Raw genomic sequence first — 17,939 nt, forward strand, 5'->3', positions numbered from 1 at the left:
CTTCCCCTGCCAGCTTCCCCATTGACTTTGCTTCTGGGAAGCCGGCAGAGACGGTTGCAAATGGCAATCATGTGATTGTGGGGTGCTTGGCAACCAGTTATAAGTGCAGTCGGGTTGCCAAGTGCCCAGATCACGATCACATGAGTGCAGGGGCACTGCAATGGCTGTAACTTTGGGGACCAGTCATAAGTCCATTTTTTTCAGCACTGTCAACTTCAAATGGTCGCTGAACAAATGATTGTAACTTGAGGACTACCTGTAATGCGTTCTAAAATATACACCAGATAGCAGTCTTGTTGGTGTATCTTAAGTTATGCAAGTAACAGCTGTAAGAGATGGATGGATCCAGAGGAATTTGGGGGATTCACGAGGAATTTAGTCCTAATGAGGTTTAGCCCTAGTCAAACCGACTTCATTATTAGAACGCAAAGTTAACTGGAACAGCACGGGATAGGTAAGCAAACGGTCACTATGCTTACGCAGGTGCAAGGGTGCAGTGGAACTGCTCACTGCACCACGAAACAGCTGCTACAGATAATGGGACAAACCCTGTTGTAGGTTGCTATGGAAATGCCACTGTTATGTGTGTGCAAAGGTAAACTTGTGGGGGATTTTCCACTTGCCTAGAGATGTGTAAGTGACCAAATGGGGATTAGCCAATGCAATTGCACCATTTGAAATGCCTTGTGTGACACTGACTACATTGCTTGTATGTGTATTTGGGGTCTTTTGCCTGGGAACGTTACTTGCATGTAAGTTGGATGTCCTTGTGGGTCTGACGAAGAGGCTGCAGACTCTTAATAAAGTTTTGAAGATTTTTAATCTATGTTCTGAATGAGTATAAGAATGGACCTGGACCTTGCCACCCAGTTGGCAGAGAAGGGAGAAGGACACGGGGGTTTTCAGGGTATTTCTCCAACATGCCCAAAGGAGGGCTTTGAGGTGTGTGTGTGTGTTGGAATCTGGTATTTATCAGGGTGTGAAAATTTAACTCTGCTCTTCCCTACTAAGGTCTGGATGAAAAGCACTTTCCTCTGAAGCTGCATTAGTCTGGTTAGCTAATAGAAATAATAAAGTGAGATTTCTTCCAATTATTTTCTCCCCAAATAGCAGCATTTGTAGAACTGTTTTCATCAGGACTACAGCAGGGAAAGAAAAAATAGGGTTAAATATTAAATGCATATTAAATATCAAGGGATAGTTAACATCATATTTACTCTGCCCCTAAATGTAAAAACAAAACCTGCTGATCCTACAGCATGTCTTCAGTTCTTGGGAAACAAACAAACAAACAGTGGCTGGATATTAACCCAGAGAGAATGCCATCATATTACTTTTGACTCTGTTTACGTCTATTCTTTAATTATAAATGCATACTCATCTATAAAAAGGGGAATACAACAAATACTGTGTTTCTCTCACTCAGAGGCTAATATTTATCTCACCTCTATTGCATCATATTTAATTTTTCAAACATAAAGTACTATTTAACTACAATACACAACATCCACTGATTACAGAGTGTGACTATTACAAGTCAGGAGACTACGGAATATATCCATTATCCCGGCCAGTGTATAAACATACCTGATGCCAAACATACAGTGAACATAATTAAATAAAGCTCTTCTTAACATTGTGGTGTCAACATCTTCACGGCTGGCCATGGTATTGTAGGTGAGGTTGTAGACCATCCGGAATTTCTCATCCAGGAGATGCCCAATATCAGAATACAGTCTGTTCACAAGGGAGAATCCATGATTTTCCCAGGTGTAGTCCTATAAAAGAAATGAATTCCACAAATGTTGTTCTAATTTATTTGGAGAAAGAGCATAAGTGCAATCAATAAATGAATTCTTCTTGTTGGGAAGAAAAGGGAACTTTTCTTGAACACATTTCCCTACATTAACATATTTTAGGATCTTTTGAGACTTTTTTCTCCAACGATAATGCTTCTTTAAGAACGTATACTCTGACTCTGTATTAATCATGGTCAAAGATTGCAGCTCAATGGCAGAAGATGTGGTTTGCATGCCAAAAGGTCACAAGGACAATCCCAGGCATTTCTAGGTAAGGCTGGGAAGTTTTCTGGTGTAAGTCTCAGAAAGCAGCAACCAGACCATGCTTTCAGTTCTGGACTGGATAGAACAGTATTCCTCAATTCAGAGAAGTAACAGAAAAAAAGTTACTTTGAACAAAAGCTAGGATGCTAACTCCAAAAGACTTACGACTGACAGGGGTTACCATATATACTTCTTAATTTGGTTCTCCATCACTAAGTTACTCATGTAATTCACCTGGGCTCGAAATGTTGGAAGATGTTCTTCCCCCCGTCTTGCAAAATCTTTGTAACCAAATCCAGGGTCTTCAACGTAGCGGGAAACATCTGCCATGGAAACTAATTCATCATCAAATGCTATTAAAGAAAAGTATAGGAGACAGTAAAATGTACCCTTTCTTATAAGATTCCTCTCAAAACAATTTAAAACAATTTAAAACTAAAACATCTCAAAACAATGTAAAACAATTTAAAACTAAAACAGTTTAGTCTAGTGGTTAAGGCACCAGACTAGAAAGCAGAAGACTGTGAGTTCTAGTTTTGCCTTAGTCATGAAAGTCAGCTGGCTGACTTTGGGCCAGTCAGCCCAACTCACCTTACAGGGTTGTTGTTGTGGGGAAAATACAGGTATGTTTACCACCTTGAGTTAAATAAAAAATAATAAAGGTGGGATAAACATTTTTTTAAAAATTATATGATACCAAACAGGGCATAAGCCTGGGCTGATTCGCCACATGCTTCCCCTGACCCAATTTTACTTCTGAATTTAGAAAGGGAACTGTTCTTGTCTGAGTTACATCTAACATTTTGAAGTTCAGTTTCAGGCAAAAACACAGTTGATTTGTTCTCAGCTAGATATGCTGTTTTGACATGTGATATAAAGTAGGACAATTTTAAAAAAGACCTCAATAAATTAAAGAAAGGGAAGTCCAAAATGGAGCTGCGAGCCCATGCCTAGGAAAAAAGACAACCTGAAAGAGAATTCACAGGCAATAGTCAGGCACCAACCAGGCATTCATTTCAAATATATACATATATTTGTAAACTAAATCTTTCACCCAAATATTAAACCCCAGTTGTTCCTAAAGATGCTTCTGAACGAGTGATGTACCATTCAGTTCAGAACACCAATCAGCTGAGCCTCTATGAATCACTTCCAGTTCACTGGGTCAGCATTGGAGGATGGCCCAGGTGTTATAATTGCTATACAAAGGTATCTTTAGGGGCTATCAGAATGCAGCAATGCAGATTTTTAGTTGATAACAAGGAAAAGTCCATGCAAAAGATAGGGACCCTCTGCCCAGAGAGATACCTCTGGGTTTGAAATAGGATGCCAGTCCAGTAAATGCCATAGCTTGGGCAAGTGTGGCTGTACTTCAGTCATAGCCCCACTGGATCAGCAGGGGCAAATACAGATTGAACCACTTTGCCCGTTATCTCTGGGGGAGAAGAAAAACAAGATCTAGCAAGTTAGATTGTAGCTTAGAGCCATTTGGGTAAAGCTGATGAAAAGAGATGTGTGGCTAAAAGCCAAGTTCTTCAATATTCTGAGCAATATGGAAAAACTCCAGCAATACCAATAATTAATGCAGGACATTTCTCTTATCAAGGAACCCTCCATCCATTTCCTTCTTTCTGCCTATCAAATGCTGAAATGGCTCAAGTTTGTTAGACACCCCTGACTGCTGCAAAGTTGTTTGCAAATTACAGTATCTTCTTTCCCCATCTTGGCTGGCTCCCAGGCATCCTGATGAAATTGGGTGCAGAACCTGCTCTGTGTCTGTCCCTAGCACCATTAAAAAGAAACCCTTCAGTTCGCCCAACTGTCACAAGGACGCCTTTATCTTTATTCTGGCTCACTAGCCAGTGAAAACATAACTATGTGGGAAGAAGCCTAACTGGCAAGCTTCCAAATAGTTCCTTAATGCAGTTTAAGAAATCAAAGCTGTCAAGCCTTGAATTACTCTTTGGTTTATTACGGATTCCTGCCATCTCTTTTGGAACAAGCTTTATGGAAGTCCATGACAGAATTTTTTTTTTTTAAAAAATGACCAAGTTATTAAAAGCTGAGACTGAGCAGTAAAAGAGTTTCTATCTGCCTTGTCTTCGCAGCCTGAATCCTTTAACTTTTCCATTCTAAGTGGCATAAGAACATGTTTACTGCATGAGATAATTTGCTTTAAAAATACTGTTTTAAAAAAGTATACAGCACAAGGGTAAGAAATGCAGCATTTTTATCCCCCTTTCCAGCTATTCAGCTCAGTTTTTCAGTTGTATTAGCCACTGCAATAATTCATGCACCACAAAGGTACCTAGCTCATTCATAGGGGCTTCTGTGATATCCTGGGAAGAACGCAGTAACTGGTATTGTACAACATTTGGAGGCCTAGTTTTTGGGATTCTTTTGCCTTCTTCCCCCTGATAAATATTTCAGCCCAGCTTTCCCCAACTGAGGCACCTTCCACATATGTGGATTTTAATTCCCAGAATTCCCAGCAATGAACTTGCTAGTTAGGGGATTAAAGGAGTTGATGTTTAAACATTCGGTGGATGTCCAGGCTGAAGAAATGGCACAAGAACTCTGTCGGGGGAAGTGTCTTTCACCAATACAGGTAGTCCTTGATTTAAGACCACAAGAGGGACCAGAAAATTTGTCATGAAGCAGTGCGGTTGTTAAGCGAGGCATCACATGACTGTACCTGATTTTATGACATGTTTGTGGTGGCCGTTAAATGAATCACAAAGGTCACTAAGTGAATTGCACAATTACCTATTGATTTTGCACGTCGGAAGCTGGCTGGGAAGGTTGCAAATGGGAATCATGTGACCCTGGGACACTGCAACCATCATAAATATATGCTGGTTGCCAAGCACCTGAATTTTGATCACGTGATCATGGGGATGCTGTGTTGGTTGTAAGTGTGAGGACTGGTCATAAGTCACTTTTTTCAGTGCTGTCATAACTTCAAATGGTCACTAAATGAATGGTCGTAAGTTGAGGATTACCTGTAGACTTCAAATTAAAATAAAATGTCAGGCCAAACTCTCCACTCAACAAGTGCCTGGGGGCTACGAGTATAATTTGTCCAACTTAATCTGAATTCAAATACTAAATCATCTTTCCACCTTCTGACCCATTTGCTCAGCTCTGGCAAGGTCTGTGTCTTTAAGCATATATAACATGAATATGATTACAAGAAGGATTTCCAAGGTAGCCATTGTCTACAAACTTAAAGTTCAAGCACCCAGCCTTAAATTCAAAAGCTCTCTGCATGTGATCAGTTCAGATCTTTGGCAAGGGCATTCAGCCTCTCAGCTGGCAGCATGTAGCCCTCTGACAGATTAGCTGAAAGGCACGTACCACTTCATTGGGGGGAGAAAATCCCTATCCTTGCTCTAAATCAGTGTTTCTCAACTTCAGCAACTTCCCAGGTGTGTGGACTTCAATTCCCAGAATTCCCCAGCTAGTATGTCAGAGAGAAAGATGAGCTAAAGCCTTCCAGACATTTTATGATTAAAGATTTATTACTGGTATAGGGGAATTTTATTTTATTTTATTATTAAATTTATATGCTGCCCATCTCCCCCAGAGGGTGACTCTGCAAACAGTTTCCCACTTACAATACTCTGAAATAACTGAGTCTGAAGAAAGCAGACTTCTCTGCATGTATAAACGGGCTGTAAACAATATCCAGCAAGTGAGAACTGCTTTTGTTGTTTAGCTTGTTTTTATTAAATTCAGGGATTGATCTCCAGTTATACCTCTAAAAACTGAATTATGAAAGGAGCTCCACTGGAGCACACAGAGTGCAATACCTTCGGTAACAACTAGTAGGCTCTCTGACTTTTCTTTTTCAAAGCATGTATCCATCTCTTCTGGGGAAGTCTCCTCCTCCTCCTGCAGCCTCTTCATTCTGTCCATCAAGGCCTCCAGCTCACTTAATGAATCGGAGAGCTAGAACAGACCACAAGTTGGAAGAATATTACAACTTGTTGATTCTATTTCAAGATGAAACTAATTTTTGCTCCTCGCCCTACTTTTTTACATTTTATACTCAAGGTTTAGGGGAGCACTCATGTTCCATTCCTGACTAAATTATGCAAAAACAAAAAACAAAAAACAACCCCTTCCTACTATGTGTGGTGGCTGTGGATAAGACCATGCTTCTGCCTAGCAATAGTTGAGAAGAATGTCAGAATTCTTCTGTCAGAAGAATTCTGTATGTCAGAAGAAACATAAAACCAAGTTGGATGCAGTGAAAATAGGGTACTTAGGAAGTGTGTGTAGTATAAGAAGATGAGATAAGGTCAAGGATGCTGAATAAATGTGGACTGTATACAAAAGTGAGTGAACAACATGAAAGGAGTTCATTGAGATGGTTTTGTCATAAGAGGAAATGAATGGGGATTGAATCCAAAGCAAATATATGAAGGAAGAGTGAATGTATCAAGAGGAAGTAGAAGACCAAGAAAATCATGGTTGGAGCTGATGGAGATCCTCAAAAAGCCAACGCATGATGTGGCATATGAATATGGTGGAAGGGAGGACAGTTGGCAAATACAGAAAGGTATGGAGAGGCATAGTGAATGAATGTTGTTGGTGTAAGCTATATACAGCAAATCTCATGCCATTTCTTGGATTACTGAAGTTTTAGCAGGTGTTGCCCACACACTTCTAAATCTATTTTAATAACCACTGAGGTTTGAGATTTCCTTCCTCTTTAAATATGACTTGGAAACTATTGTTCCAGATTCTGAGGGACTTTTGTTTTTGCTTTGCTAGTTGGTACAGAAGGCTCCTTGAACAAGTAACCAGGTACAAATCTTCTATTTTACATAAAAGGTGCTTTCCTACTTGGTAAAATCCTGCATGCTACTGTGTTGGCTATGTTAGACACGCCATATGGAGAATTTGTAATAGATAAATCCAGGTTGTGCCTGGAAACACCTTTGTGGCTCTCAGCACAAGAAGCATTTTATAGACAAGAAATAATAGGCAAATACAAATGGCTAACTTATCATGAGATACTAGAATTTTGTCAAGGGGAAGGTAAAATAAAATCAAGAGAAGAACTGGTAGCTGAAGGAAGTAGTTGTCAATGGTTCTCTTTCTACAGTTTTAGAAGGTTTTAAAGTAGACAAAAGAATCTATGGTTCTGAACATTGTAAGACTGAGTTTGAAATGGAATTATGTACAAATGATGAACATGTAATTGTTAAAATGTATAAACTTCTACTGAAATTTGAAACAGAAGAAGAACAAGTGAAAGAATGTATGTTAAAGGGGGCTAAAAATTTTAGTTATAATATGCAGATGGAACAATGGGAAAATACATGGTTGAAAGGACTGAAATTTACACTAGTTGTAATCTTAAAGAGAAATTTTACAAAATGATGTACCGTTGGTGTATGTCATCAGAAAAATTGTCTAGAATGTATAAAGGCACTTCAAATACATGTTGGAAATGTGAATAACAAGAAGGGACATTTTATCATGCTTGGTGGACATATAAAACAGCTAGAAAATTTTGGATTCAAATACATACACTGATTCAGAGAATGTTAAAGATTAATTGAGACCAGAGGTCTTTCTTTTGGGACTGATGGACAAACAGTTGGAAAAAAGTCATGGAACTTGTTTTTGTATATGATAACTGCAGCGAGATTATTGTATGCACAAAGATGGAAAGACTCAGCAATACCCGCAATGGAGGAATGGTTGGTGAAGATGATGGAACTCACTGAGATGGCCAGATTGATTTCTTTGACTAGAGGAAAGACAATACCTACGTTTATGGCTGACTGGAAACCCCTTATGGACTTTTGTGGAGAAAAGAAAAATGAATGTATCATTTATGGTTCTAATGATTAGACAGGACAGATTATAGAAAGAAGAGAGACATGTTGTAACTTTAGAAAAACAGGTAAATTTATCATTGTACCTATATCTGCTGTAAAGAAGATGAAAAGCCACTTCTTTGTAACTTTTTTCTTTTCTATTTTTCTTTTAGTTTTTTTCCTTTTTTGCACTTTTAGCTTTCTTTGATTTCTTTCTTTTTCTTTTTTCTTTCTTACTTTTATTAGTTTGTATCTTCTTTTTAAATTTTTTAAATACAATTATTAAGAAAACATAAAAATTATTCATGCTACCTGCCTGCAGATTTTCTCAATTCAAAATACTCCCTATGATGTCACAATTATGTAAACAATGATAGGGGCTTGATATGGAAGTAGAAAAAGTAGGTAAAAGAGTGGTGCTTAAGCTTTCCTATATTTACTATGTATTTCCTACAGTATATTCTAAATGAAAGCTTTTCCACTGGTGTTGCCTTAAGAAACAAAAATGAAAATGAATGGACATGACCCTTCAGTCACAACTTGCAATACTTGTGGCATTCTGACATTCATCGCAACAAACAATTTGTAGCAGGTGCAAATGTGCAGCAGTGCTTAAAAAAAATGAAGATAAGAAATGCAAGTAGCCAAACCAGTTCATAAGTGGAGAAGATTCATTAGTCAAAACAAAACAGACATTATAACAACAGCTGACAGAGAAAACACCTTTCCATAAGGAAGAGAAGCAAACAAAGAACCAACCCAGTGAATGAGAGTGACAATGATGATAATGATAATAATAATAATATATAGAAGATATTCTGCACTGCTGGAACTCAGCTTGGAGCCTTTTGCAGAATAAAGGGGCCTTTAGCCTTTCTGGAAGAAAAAAAAAAGACATTGTTGACCAGTACACAAGAGGATGGATCCATGAAGAAAAGAGGGATTCAACTGTGCTCTGAAGAATGCAAAGAGAAGTGCCAGAGTACAAGCTCATTACCATGAGGAACCAAAACAAATCATGGACTGGCCAGACCTGTTGGCTTGTGAAATGTGCTTTCTGCCAGGAAGATGGATGAGGGATGTGACAGTTCAACTTCTAAAGTTTACCAGTTTCAAACGTTAATCCTGCCTAGTCATCCTGCTCTTTACAGCTGGCGGAACATATATCAAGTCTGACAATTATTCTTGGTGCTAATTCAGGGGAATATAAATGATTCTGCCTTAGAGCAGCTCTAATTTCATTAACATGGACTTCAGTTGGAAAAGGACAGAGTAATACAAGTGGATGGCTGACCAACAACTGCATAGTCAACAGGAGAGATCTGTTTTTTGAGGCCATGGTTTGGGTTATCTGAATAATGGACCACAGTTGTAGGAGAAGTTGTACCACATAAGGATTGGTGAAAATGTGTCTGGCCAAAGAAAGGTAAGCTTGAGCAGAAGAGCTTTCAACTGAATCCTGTGAGAGCTGGAGATGAAATTTCAGTACGTGCGCATATATACATATACATATACATATACATATACATATACATATACATATACATATACATATATATATAGGAAGTGTCACCAAGGAAGATTACAAACAGGTAGCCCAGAACTATAGAGGTGGGGTCAAGAAAACGAAAATAATTGGATGTTAAAAACAACAAAAAGGACTTCTTCAGATATGTTCAAAATAAAAGAACAGAAAATTCAGTGGATCAAAAGCTCAAAAGTAACAGCAAAATGCTAACAGCTAACAAAAAAAGCAATGCTCTTCAGATCAGATATTCAGGATGATATCTATTCACTAAGAAATTGTGAACAACATAATGAATGTGCAGGCTTGAGCTTGAGCAAAATCTGCTTAGGGAATACCTATGTATTTTGAATGAGTGAAATCTTCAGGACCATGTAAATTGTACAGAAAGACCTAGCTGTTGATCCATCTGAAACTTTATGTATTATTTTTGAAAAATTTTGGAGAACTGTTGAAGTGCCAGATTACTGGAGAACAAACATCCCTATTCATAAAGGAAGGGAAAAAAGATCCATGGAACTACAGACCTGTTGTCTAGCATTAATACCGGAAAAATTCTAAAGCAACTGATCTGTAAGCAACTTGAAACAATGCAATTATTACCAAAAGTCAAAAACAAGTTTTGATCTCTTTGCTACAGATACAATACTGTATATCTTGACTTAGAAAAGTATTTGATAAAGTACCATGTGACATGCTAATTAGCAAAATGACAATTAAGTGGACACACAGCTGGCTCAAACATTGTATTCAAAGAATGTTCATCATTCATTTCTCATCAAATTGGAGGGGAAGCAAGTATATCAAGGGATACCAAGAGATAAGCTATCAAAGTTACATAAAAAAGAAATATCAGGAGGTATCAAGTGGGCTTCCATAAGCATCAGTCCTGGATGCGTTACTCTTCAATATTTTCATTAATGACATAGATAAAGAGGTAAAAAGAATGCTTATTAAATTTGCAGATGACACAGAATTTTAGCTAAAATCCTAGAAAACATATATAGAATAAAAATTACCTTAGAAATGAGCTGAAAATAACAGAATGGAATTTAACAAAGACAAATATAAAATTCTTCACTTCAGGAAAATAATTCAGATGCACTGATACACCTGCCTTGGTAACAGTAATTGGAAAAAAGGTCTCGGAATCTTATTTGTTTGCAAACTGAATATAAGTCATCAATGTGAACTGGCTTCAAAATCTGCAAATGCAATTTCAAACTGGATCAACAGAGAATCATTTCTAAATCTCTAAAAGCTGATAGGTTTTCATTTTATTGTATGTTATTCTGATAGTGTCTTTAATCCCATGTCTAGTTCTGAGCATCACATTTAAAGAGGGATTCAGAGATGCTGGTACATGTTCAGAAAAGGCAGTTTCAAAAGAATTAAATCTACTGAATAGAGATTGAAGAAGCTGGGTATGTTTACTCTTGAAAACAGAAGACCAAGGAGGTGTATGTTTGCACTGCTCAAATACCTGAAAGGATGTCATGTGGGAAGATCAAGACCTATTATCTATTGTCAAAGAGTATAAGACACAGAATAATGGATTTAAGTTTAATGAAGCAGATTCCTATTCTATGTTAGACAAAATGTTGGAGCGGTAAGATCAGTTCCACAGCAGCACCAATCATTAAGAAACGTAGTAGACTCCCCTGCACTGGATATGTTCAAAGTGAGACTGGACAACCATCTGTTCTGGATTCTTTAATTTGGATTTTTGCATGAAACAGTGGTTTGGACCCAGTGGCCTAAATGGTATTTCCAGCTATATGGCTGTATCTCAACTATTTTCTCAGTAATTTGTCTACCATGGCTAGGGAAGAAGAAATATAATGGGAGGGGGAAAGATTAAAGCCTTCTTCTATATTAATTTGTGTTTCTTCTTCCTTTGGCTTCTAAATGTTCAGCCAAGATTAAAGTCTAGCTTAGCTGTTAGAAATTTTAAAGACTGCTTCTGCAATCAAAAGCCTGGCATTTAATATTACTCATCTCTGATTAGCACTTAGATCCACCCTGGAAAGATTTTGTAAATATAGCTGGCATCAATTTTAATAAGAAATTTAAAATTTGGCTTGTCATGTCATTTTCCCACTAGCATCTTCTACAGTCCTCCAACCATCGTTGTGCCAAAATAATAGCGATGAAGACAGTTTTGCATCACTTCAGCAATGGCTGAGTGTAGCTACAAATCAGCAGTGGGGAATTGGTCTCAGTCATGTCTAGTTGTTTGAAATAATGAAATAAATCTTTATGGTTCCTTCAGTCTAGGAAACTTTGTTATTTTTTTTCAGTCTGTGTAACAAAACCACATGTACATCCAAAAGTAGACTTAAGGGAAGTTACCCTTCATTTAAGAGATACTATTTTAGCTGAGCAAATTTTCTGTTAAGTTTAGAAATACTTTTATTTTTCTTTCCAGTTTGGGATACAATTATATTTTTGATGTAAGAAGGAAATCGCTATGGCCCAGCAATTTAAAAGGGTGCTCTTTGTTGGGAAATGCTGCCCCCTCCCTTCCCTAACACTTCCTATGGGTCATTTCTTCAGAATCTCTGCTGACTTGCCTGCATCTATATCCCAGCAATGTTTTCTCAACTGGCTAACCTCTCTGTTGACTTTTCAGTCCCTGCTCTCCACCCTGTTCTCCAACCCTTGATCCTAGTTTTGCTGTGATTTGCATTTTGGTTCCCACATTCCTCGTGCTGATAGACACAAGAGAAAACTGTAAGCAGGAATGATCTCCCCTTCTAAGCCAGCTTTTATAACATCAACAAAAGTGAGATGAGAAAAAAGAAATGAACAATCTTCAAACACTAACCCCAAAGCTGTTACTCTTGAGGGATGCGTTTTCAATGTTGTTGTCATTGGCGAGATCACAGACGCAGAAGTTGTTAACCGATATGAGCCGGTAGCCGTTTGAGGTACCAAAATCCCTCTCTGGGTTGATGCCACTACCAAAGACAAAACTTGCCAGAGCGTGATAATGTGCCAAAAGGACCACAGCATGCACCAGTTCAGGAAGAGACCAATTATTTTCCCCTGTCTTAACAAGTTTCTGAAACAAAACAAAGGGAAAAAACAGTACATATGTGAATTTATGTTAGATATAGGCACAGGAAACTGGCAGAATATGTTTTCCTCTGTTGAATTTTAATTTCTGAGTTGGAAGCAGCAAAACCAAAGCATGCCAGAAGGCCTTCTAGCCTAATCTCCTTGAATCATTGCAGCACAATTCAGAGATCCTGAGGTTTTTCCAACCTTTCTACTGCAAAATATAAATCAAAGGGGGAAGAACAAGACTCTTTAGCATTTAACCAGGACTGTAATTAGATGCTTTGATATCTCAGGCAGATTCTTTTTTAAATAAAAAAGCTCAGTGCCTGCTGTCTCCCCAACTTTGAGCAAAAATGATGATTGCAAATGTCAAACATTGCATGTTGGCTATGTCCCACACGGAACATTTATAGATAAAGGTTCCCCGGCTACATTTGCTCCACAGTCAGAATCCTTCCAAAGGTGATAGGATTTTTTTAATGTGAAAGGGAAGCATTGTAAATAAAAAGGCAACAGTCATAATAAGTAGATTTAACTCATTTAATTTAAAGTGATTACCTTTAAAAGTAAATTAATTTAAATCAAGATTGATTTTATTCTGGCCTTGCCACTTACTGGAGTCTTGCCCCTAGTGTGCCATTGAAAGGGCAAGGGTGGCCTCAGTCTTGCGCATGCCTGCTTTAAGGTATTTTACAGTTTAATCATCCGGCTATTTCAAGTGGAACAGCAGGAAGGCAAGCTATAGCTGCTCTCTGCCTGTAAATGTGAGGTACCCAGTTCTCTTCTGAGAAAGTCAAAAGCATAAACACCTTTCTCTTTTAGCTCTGTCTTGCTCCCTGTACAAGGGGCAACTTATTGCTTTCCATGCATTACAACATGACTTAGATATGCAAGAAGGAGTTTCAATAGGTGCAGCTTTGCTCACCTGGATGCCAAACCATGCCTGCAAATCTCTTCCTCCTTTGAAAGGAAATAAACAAACACACTCCCCAATGGCCTGACAGATCTTTTAATAACAACGCCCCCAAACCCCTCAACCAAACAGGAAAAACAGCTTTAGGAGGAGGCATTGACAGGAGAGATGCCCCCTCTATAAATGCTTCTTCTGACTGCTTTTCTGTTCCTTGACTTGGTGACAACTTCTGATTTACAGAAAGATGCCACAGAGCTCAAGTTCCAAAGAAAGTTGTAAGGAGATCCTATTCCCATCAAATCCTAGCAAAAGCTATGATTTTGGCACATGCAAAAGCTTGAACATCTGGCTTGCCCTCTCCAGCCAATTCTAAAAAAATACCTGAATGTGCTCTTTGGAAACCAGCCAAGGTCGGTGTGCAAGCAGCTTGTTGATTTCGTTCAGATTTTTCAGCCTTTGAGGAATGTACTCTAAGCCATTCAGCCATTCTGGTATCCCTCCAGTCTTCAGAAACTCTTCCACATGTGTATTTATTAGGTAGGAACATTGGTGCCTGGCAGCAGCCTAAAGATAAAACCCAAAGAGGCAGATGGGCTGCAATGGTGGCTAACCAACAGCTGCCTGTCCCTCTTATGGTAAGAGATGGAAAATATGTAGGCAGATGTAAGAGAAAAAATAGCTTTACAGCAGGGAAGAGAGAACCCTGCATTCAAGTGTTTCCACAACAAAAACTTACAAGAAATTTCACTGCAACTGTTTTAACAAAAAGGAAGATGTGTGAACTATAAATATATTGTTTATGCAGAACATGAGTGCGGCCAAACCTGAAACAGCTAAAGTCATGTGTACCCCCTACATGAATATACTGGAGAAGAAATGAACTCTGCCATAACAATCATGACAGAGAGCTGTAAGTTTAGAAGCCATTTGTTCAAATCTTGCTTTTCCCATGAATTCATTGTGGCTTTCAGAAAACTGCTATTATCCAGCCATACCCCTCCCAACACCACTACTGGAAAAAATCTTTATGAATGCTGAAAATATTGTATTTTAGCTACTGCAAAATTTGGTTTCTGAAAACTATAGATTATAGTTTTAATTGATTCCAAGTGCAGAATTCAGAGCACTTATGTGGCTGTATATCTCACACAGTGATCCTAGGTGGCTCACAACAATCTCATTTTGAGTGAACAAAGCATATACTCCCTGTAAATTGTTAGAGTGAAGAAACTCCATCTATGGCTGTAGACCAGGTATATAGTGATTGTAACTATAGGCTGAATTCATAATCCTTTCAGTTAATATTTTCATTTCAGGACCTCAGGTCCAGCAGCTAGATTTCCAGCTCTTAAAGGAAAAGATCAACTCGATTTGGGTGATGCTGTTATCCCCTCTTAGTTCAGAAGAAGGCGACACTTGCTCTAACTTACAACAGTCGTGGAAAATATACTAATGAAATTATGACAGGAGATGAATCAAGAAGAGGTAGACTTCTTTAGGGCTTACCATGATTGCTATGTAGTGCCGGTAGGGCAAAGGAAGAGGACCATCCACACGCAACATGTAAAATTGACTGCGAAGAAAAGACTCCAGGTACTGAGTGTGTAAACTCATGACCTGAGTGATGTTGTCCAGGTGACCAGACATAGAATATTCTTCCACAAGCAGATGCATACGTTCATTCAAACTATTGGCTTGCATAACCTTTGGAGAAAGTTCAAAAGCAAGGAAGACATTATTAATTTGATTTAATTTTATAGCCTATAAATAATTATTCCAAGACACGCTTTAAGGAGAAGCATGTGTGGTAGTTTAAACAAGATTTAGTTAAAGAGTTTAAAAAATATATATTATTATCCCAAAAGTAATTAAAAAACCAAAAACAAATCATACATAGAATAGCAGCCATAGTATGATAGAATTTCAGGTGCACCAAAGGCCATCTGAAGAAACACAGTAGTTTATCCTATGACGTTTAGCATAATGCTAAACTAAGATTTGTTGAACAAAGCTAGTGTCAGTCCTGCAGATAAATAATCTGTTTGTTCTTCTAGCTTTTTTGCTAATACCAGAAGAAGTGGGTAGAGCAAAGAACAAATATGAGCCAGAATTCTAAGTTCAGATACAGCAAAATAAAATACGACAGGATTTGTAAATCAAAAGCCATAGATTGAAATTGCCAGAGTCCCTATGGTTCTTTTTAGAATCAGTCTATGCTGCCATAAGTAAACAACTACATTATGGCTTACATTATGTGAGAACCAAACAGAATTCAAATCCATCAGTGAAGTGGCCAGACAGGTTTTCCCTAGCCATTCCATCATTCCTAAGCCACTGCTAAGAAACTACTGCTCTGTTTCTGTCTTCCCACATTCTGACTACTTACCTGCAGTTTTATTGTAATTTTTCCTTAACAAACCAAAAAAACTTATTTTAACAGTGCCATGTGCTTGCATTGCATAATTTGGGAGATTCCTGTGCAGCTTTGTTGTTGTTGTTGTTTAGTCGTTAAGTCGTGTCCGACTCTTCGTGACCCCATGAACCATATTGCGCCAGGCCTTCCTGTCCTTCACTGCCTCCCTGAGTTTGCTCAGTTTCATGCTCATTGCTTCAGTGACGCTATCTAACCATCTCATCCTCTGCCGTCCTCTTCTCCTTTTGCCTTCAATCTTTCCCAGCATCAGGGTCTTCTCCAAAGAGATCTCTCTTCGCATTAGGTGGCCAAAATATCTGAGCTTGAGCTTCATTATCGATCCTTCCAATGAGCAATCAGGGTTGATTTCCTTTAAGATTGACTGGTTTGACCTCCTAGCAGTCCAGGGAACTCTTAAGAGTCTTCTCCAGCACCACAGTTCAAAGGCATCAATTCTTCGGCGCTCGGCCTTTTTTATGGTCCAGCTCTCACAGCCATACATTACTACTGGAAAAACCATAGCTTTGACTATGCGGATCTTTGTCGGCAAGGTGACGTCTCTGCTTTTTAATATGCTATCTAGGCTTGCCATAGCTTTCCTCCCAAGGAGCAAGAGTCTTTTAATTTCATGGCTGCAGTCTCCGTCTGCGGTGATCTTGGAGCCCAAATAAATGAAGTCTGTTACTGCTTCCATTTCTACCCCTTCTATTTGCCAGGAATTGATGGGTCCAGATGCCATGATCTTAGTTTTTTTAATGTTGAGTTTCAAGCCAGCTTTTGCACTCTCCTCTTTCACCCTCATCAAGAGGCTCTTTAGTTCTTCTTCACTTTCTGCCATTAGGGTGGTATCGTCCGCATATCTGAGGTTGTTGATGATTCTCCCTGCAATCTTAATTCCGGCTTGTGATTCTTCCAGCCTGGCATTTCTCATGATGTACTCTGCATATAGGTTAAATAAGCAGGGTGACAGTATACAGCCTTGTCGTACACCTTTCCCTATTTTGAACCAATCGGTTGTTCCGTGACCGGTTCTAACTGTTGCTTCTTGGCCCGCATACAAATTTCTCAGGAGACAGGTAAGGTGGTCTGGTATTCCCATCTCTTTAAGAATTTGCCACAGTTTGTTGTGATCCACACAATCAAAGGCTTTTGCATAGTCAATGAAGCAGAAGTAGATATTTTTCTGGAACTCTCGTGCTTTCTCCATGATCCAGCGAATGTTGGCGATTTGATCTCTAGTTCCTCTGCCTCTTCGAAACCCAGCTTGTACATCCGGTAGTTCTCGGTTCATATATTGCTGAAGCCTAGCTTGTAGGATTTTGAGCATAACCTTGCTAGCATGTGAAATGAGTGCAATTGTGCGATAGTTTGAGCATTCTTTGGCGTTGCCCTTCTTTGGAATTGGAACGTAAACTGACCTTTTCCAATCCCGTGGCCACTGTTGCGTTTTCCAAACTTGCTGGCATATTGAGTGCAGCACTTTAACACCATCATCTTTTAGTATTTTAAATAACTCAGCTGGAATCCTGTCATCTCCACTAGCTTTGTTGTTAGCAATGCTTCCTAAGGCCCACTTGACTTCACTCTCTAGGATGTCTGGCTCAAGGTCAGTGATCACACCAGCGTGGACATCAGGGACATTAAGATCTTTCTTGTATAGTTCTTCTGTGTATTCTTGCCACCTCTTCTTAATCTCTTCTGCTTCTGTTAGGTCCCTGCCTTTTTGTCCTTTATCATGCCCATCTTTGCACTAAACGTTCCTTTCATATCTCCAATTTTCTTGAAGAGATCTCTAGTCTTCCCCATTCTATTGTTTTCCTCAATTTCTTTGCATTGTTCATTTAAGAAGGCCTTCTTATCTCTCCTGGCTATTCTCTGGAAATCTGCATTCAGCTGCTTATATCTTTCCCTTTCACCCTTGCTTTTCGCATTCCTTCTTTCCACAGCTATTTGTAAAGCCTCATCAGACAGCCATTTTGCTTTCTTGCATTTCTTTTTCTTTGGGATGGTTTTAGTTGCTGCCTCCTGTACAATGTTACGGACCTCCGTCCATAGTTCTTCAGGCACTCTGTCTACCAAATCTAATCCTCTAAATCTATTCATCACCTTCACTGTGTACTCACAAGGA

The 17,939-nt window shown here is 38.8% G+C and overlaps 1 protein-coding gene across 2 annotated transcripts in view; it reads right to left on the reverse strand.

Annotated features, from left to right (window-relative positions):
• Window positions 1-17,939, reverse strand: part of SESN3 (sestrin 3) — a 68,008-nt gene that overhangs the window by 6,436 nt on the left and 43,633 nt on the right. Inside the window, exons 3-8 of one of the 2 annotated variants that reach the window (XM_088140594.1) lie at window positions 14,905-15,102; window positions 13,780-13,962; window positions 12,250-12,486; window positions 5,876-6,014; window positions 2,298-2,398; window positions 1,588-1,778 (exon numbers count right to left, since the gene is read on the reverse strand). In XM_088140594.1, coding sequence (XP_087996720.1) covers window positions 1,588-1,778; window positions 2,298-2,398; window positions 5,876-6,014; window positions 12,250-12,486; window positions 13,780-13,962; window positions 14,905-15,102 — 1,049 coding nt within the window. Of the gene's footprint in view, window positions 1-1,587; window positions 1,779-2,297; window positions 2,417-5,875; window positions 6,015-12,249; window positions 12,487-13,779; window positions 13,963-14,904; window positions 15,103-17,939 lie in introns of both variants that reach the window. The other variant, XM_088140593.1, reaches the window with a different exon arrangement.

Source organism: Python bivittatus, unplaced genomic scaffold (assembly GCF_059951505.1).
Source record: "Python bivittatus isolate LINGU-HERP-01145 unplaced genomic scaffold, Pbiv_v1 ctg000340_np1212, whole genome shotgun sequence".
Classification (NCBI taxonomy): domain Eukaryota; kingdom Metazoa; phylum Chordata; class Lepidosauria; order Squamata; family Pythonidae; genus Python; species Python bivittatus.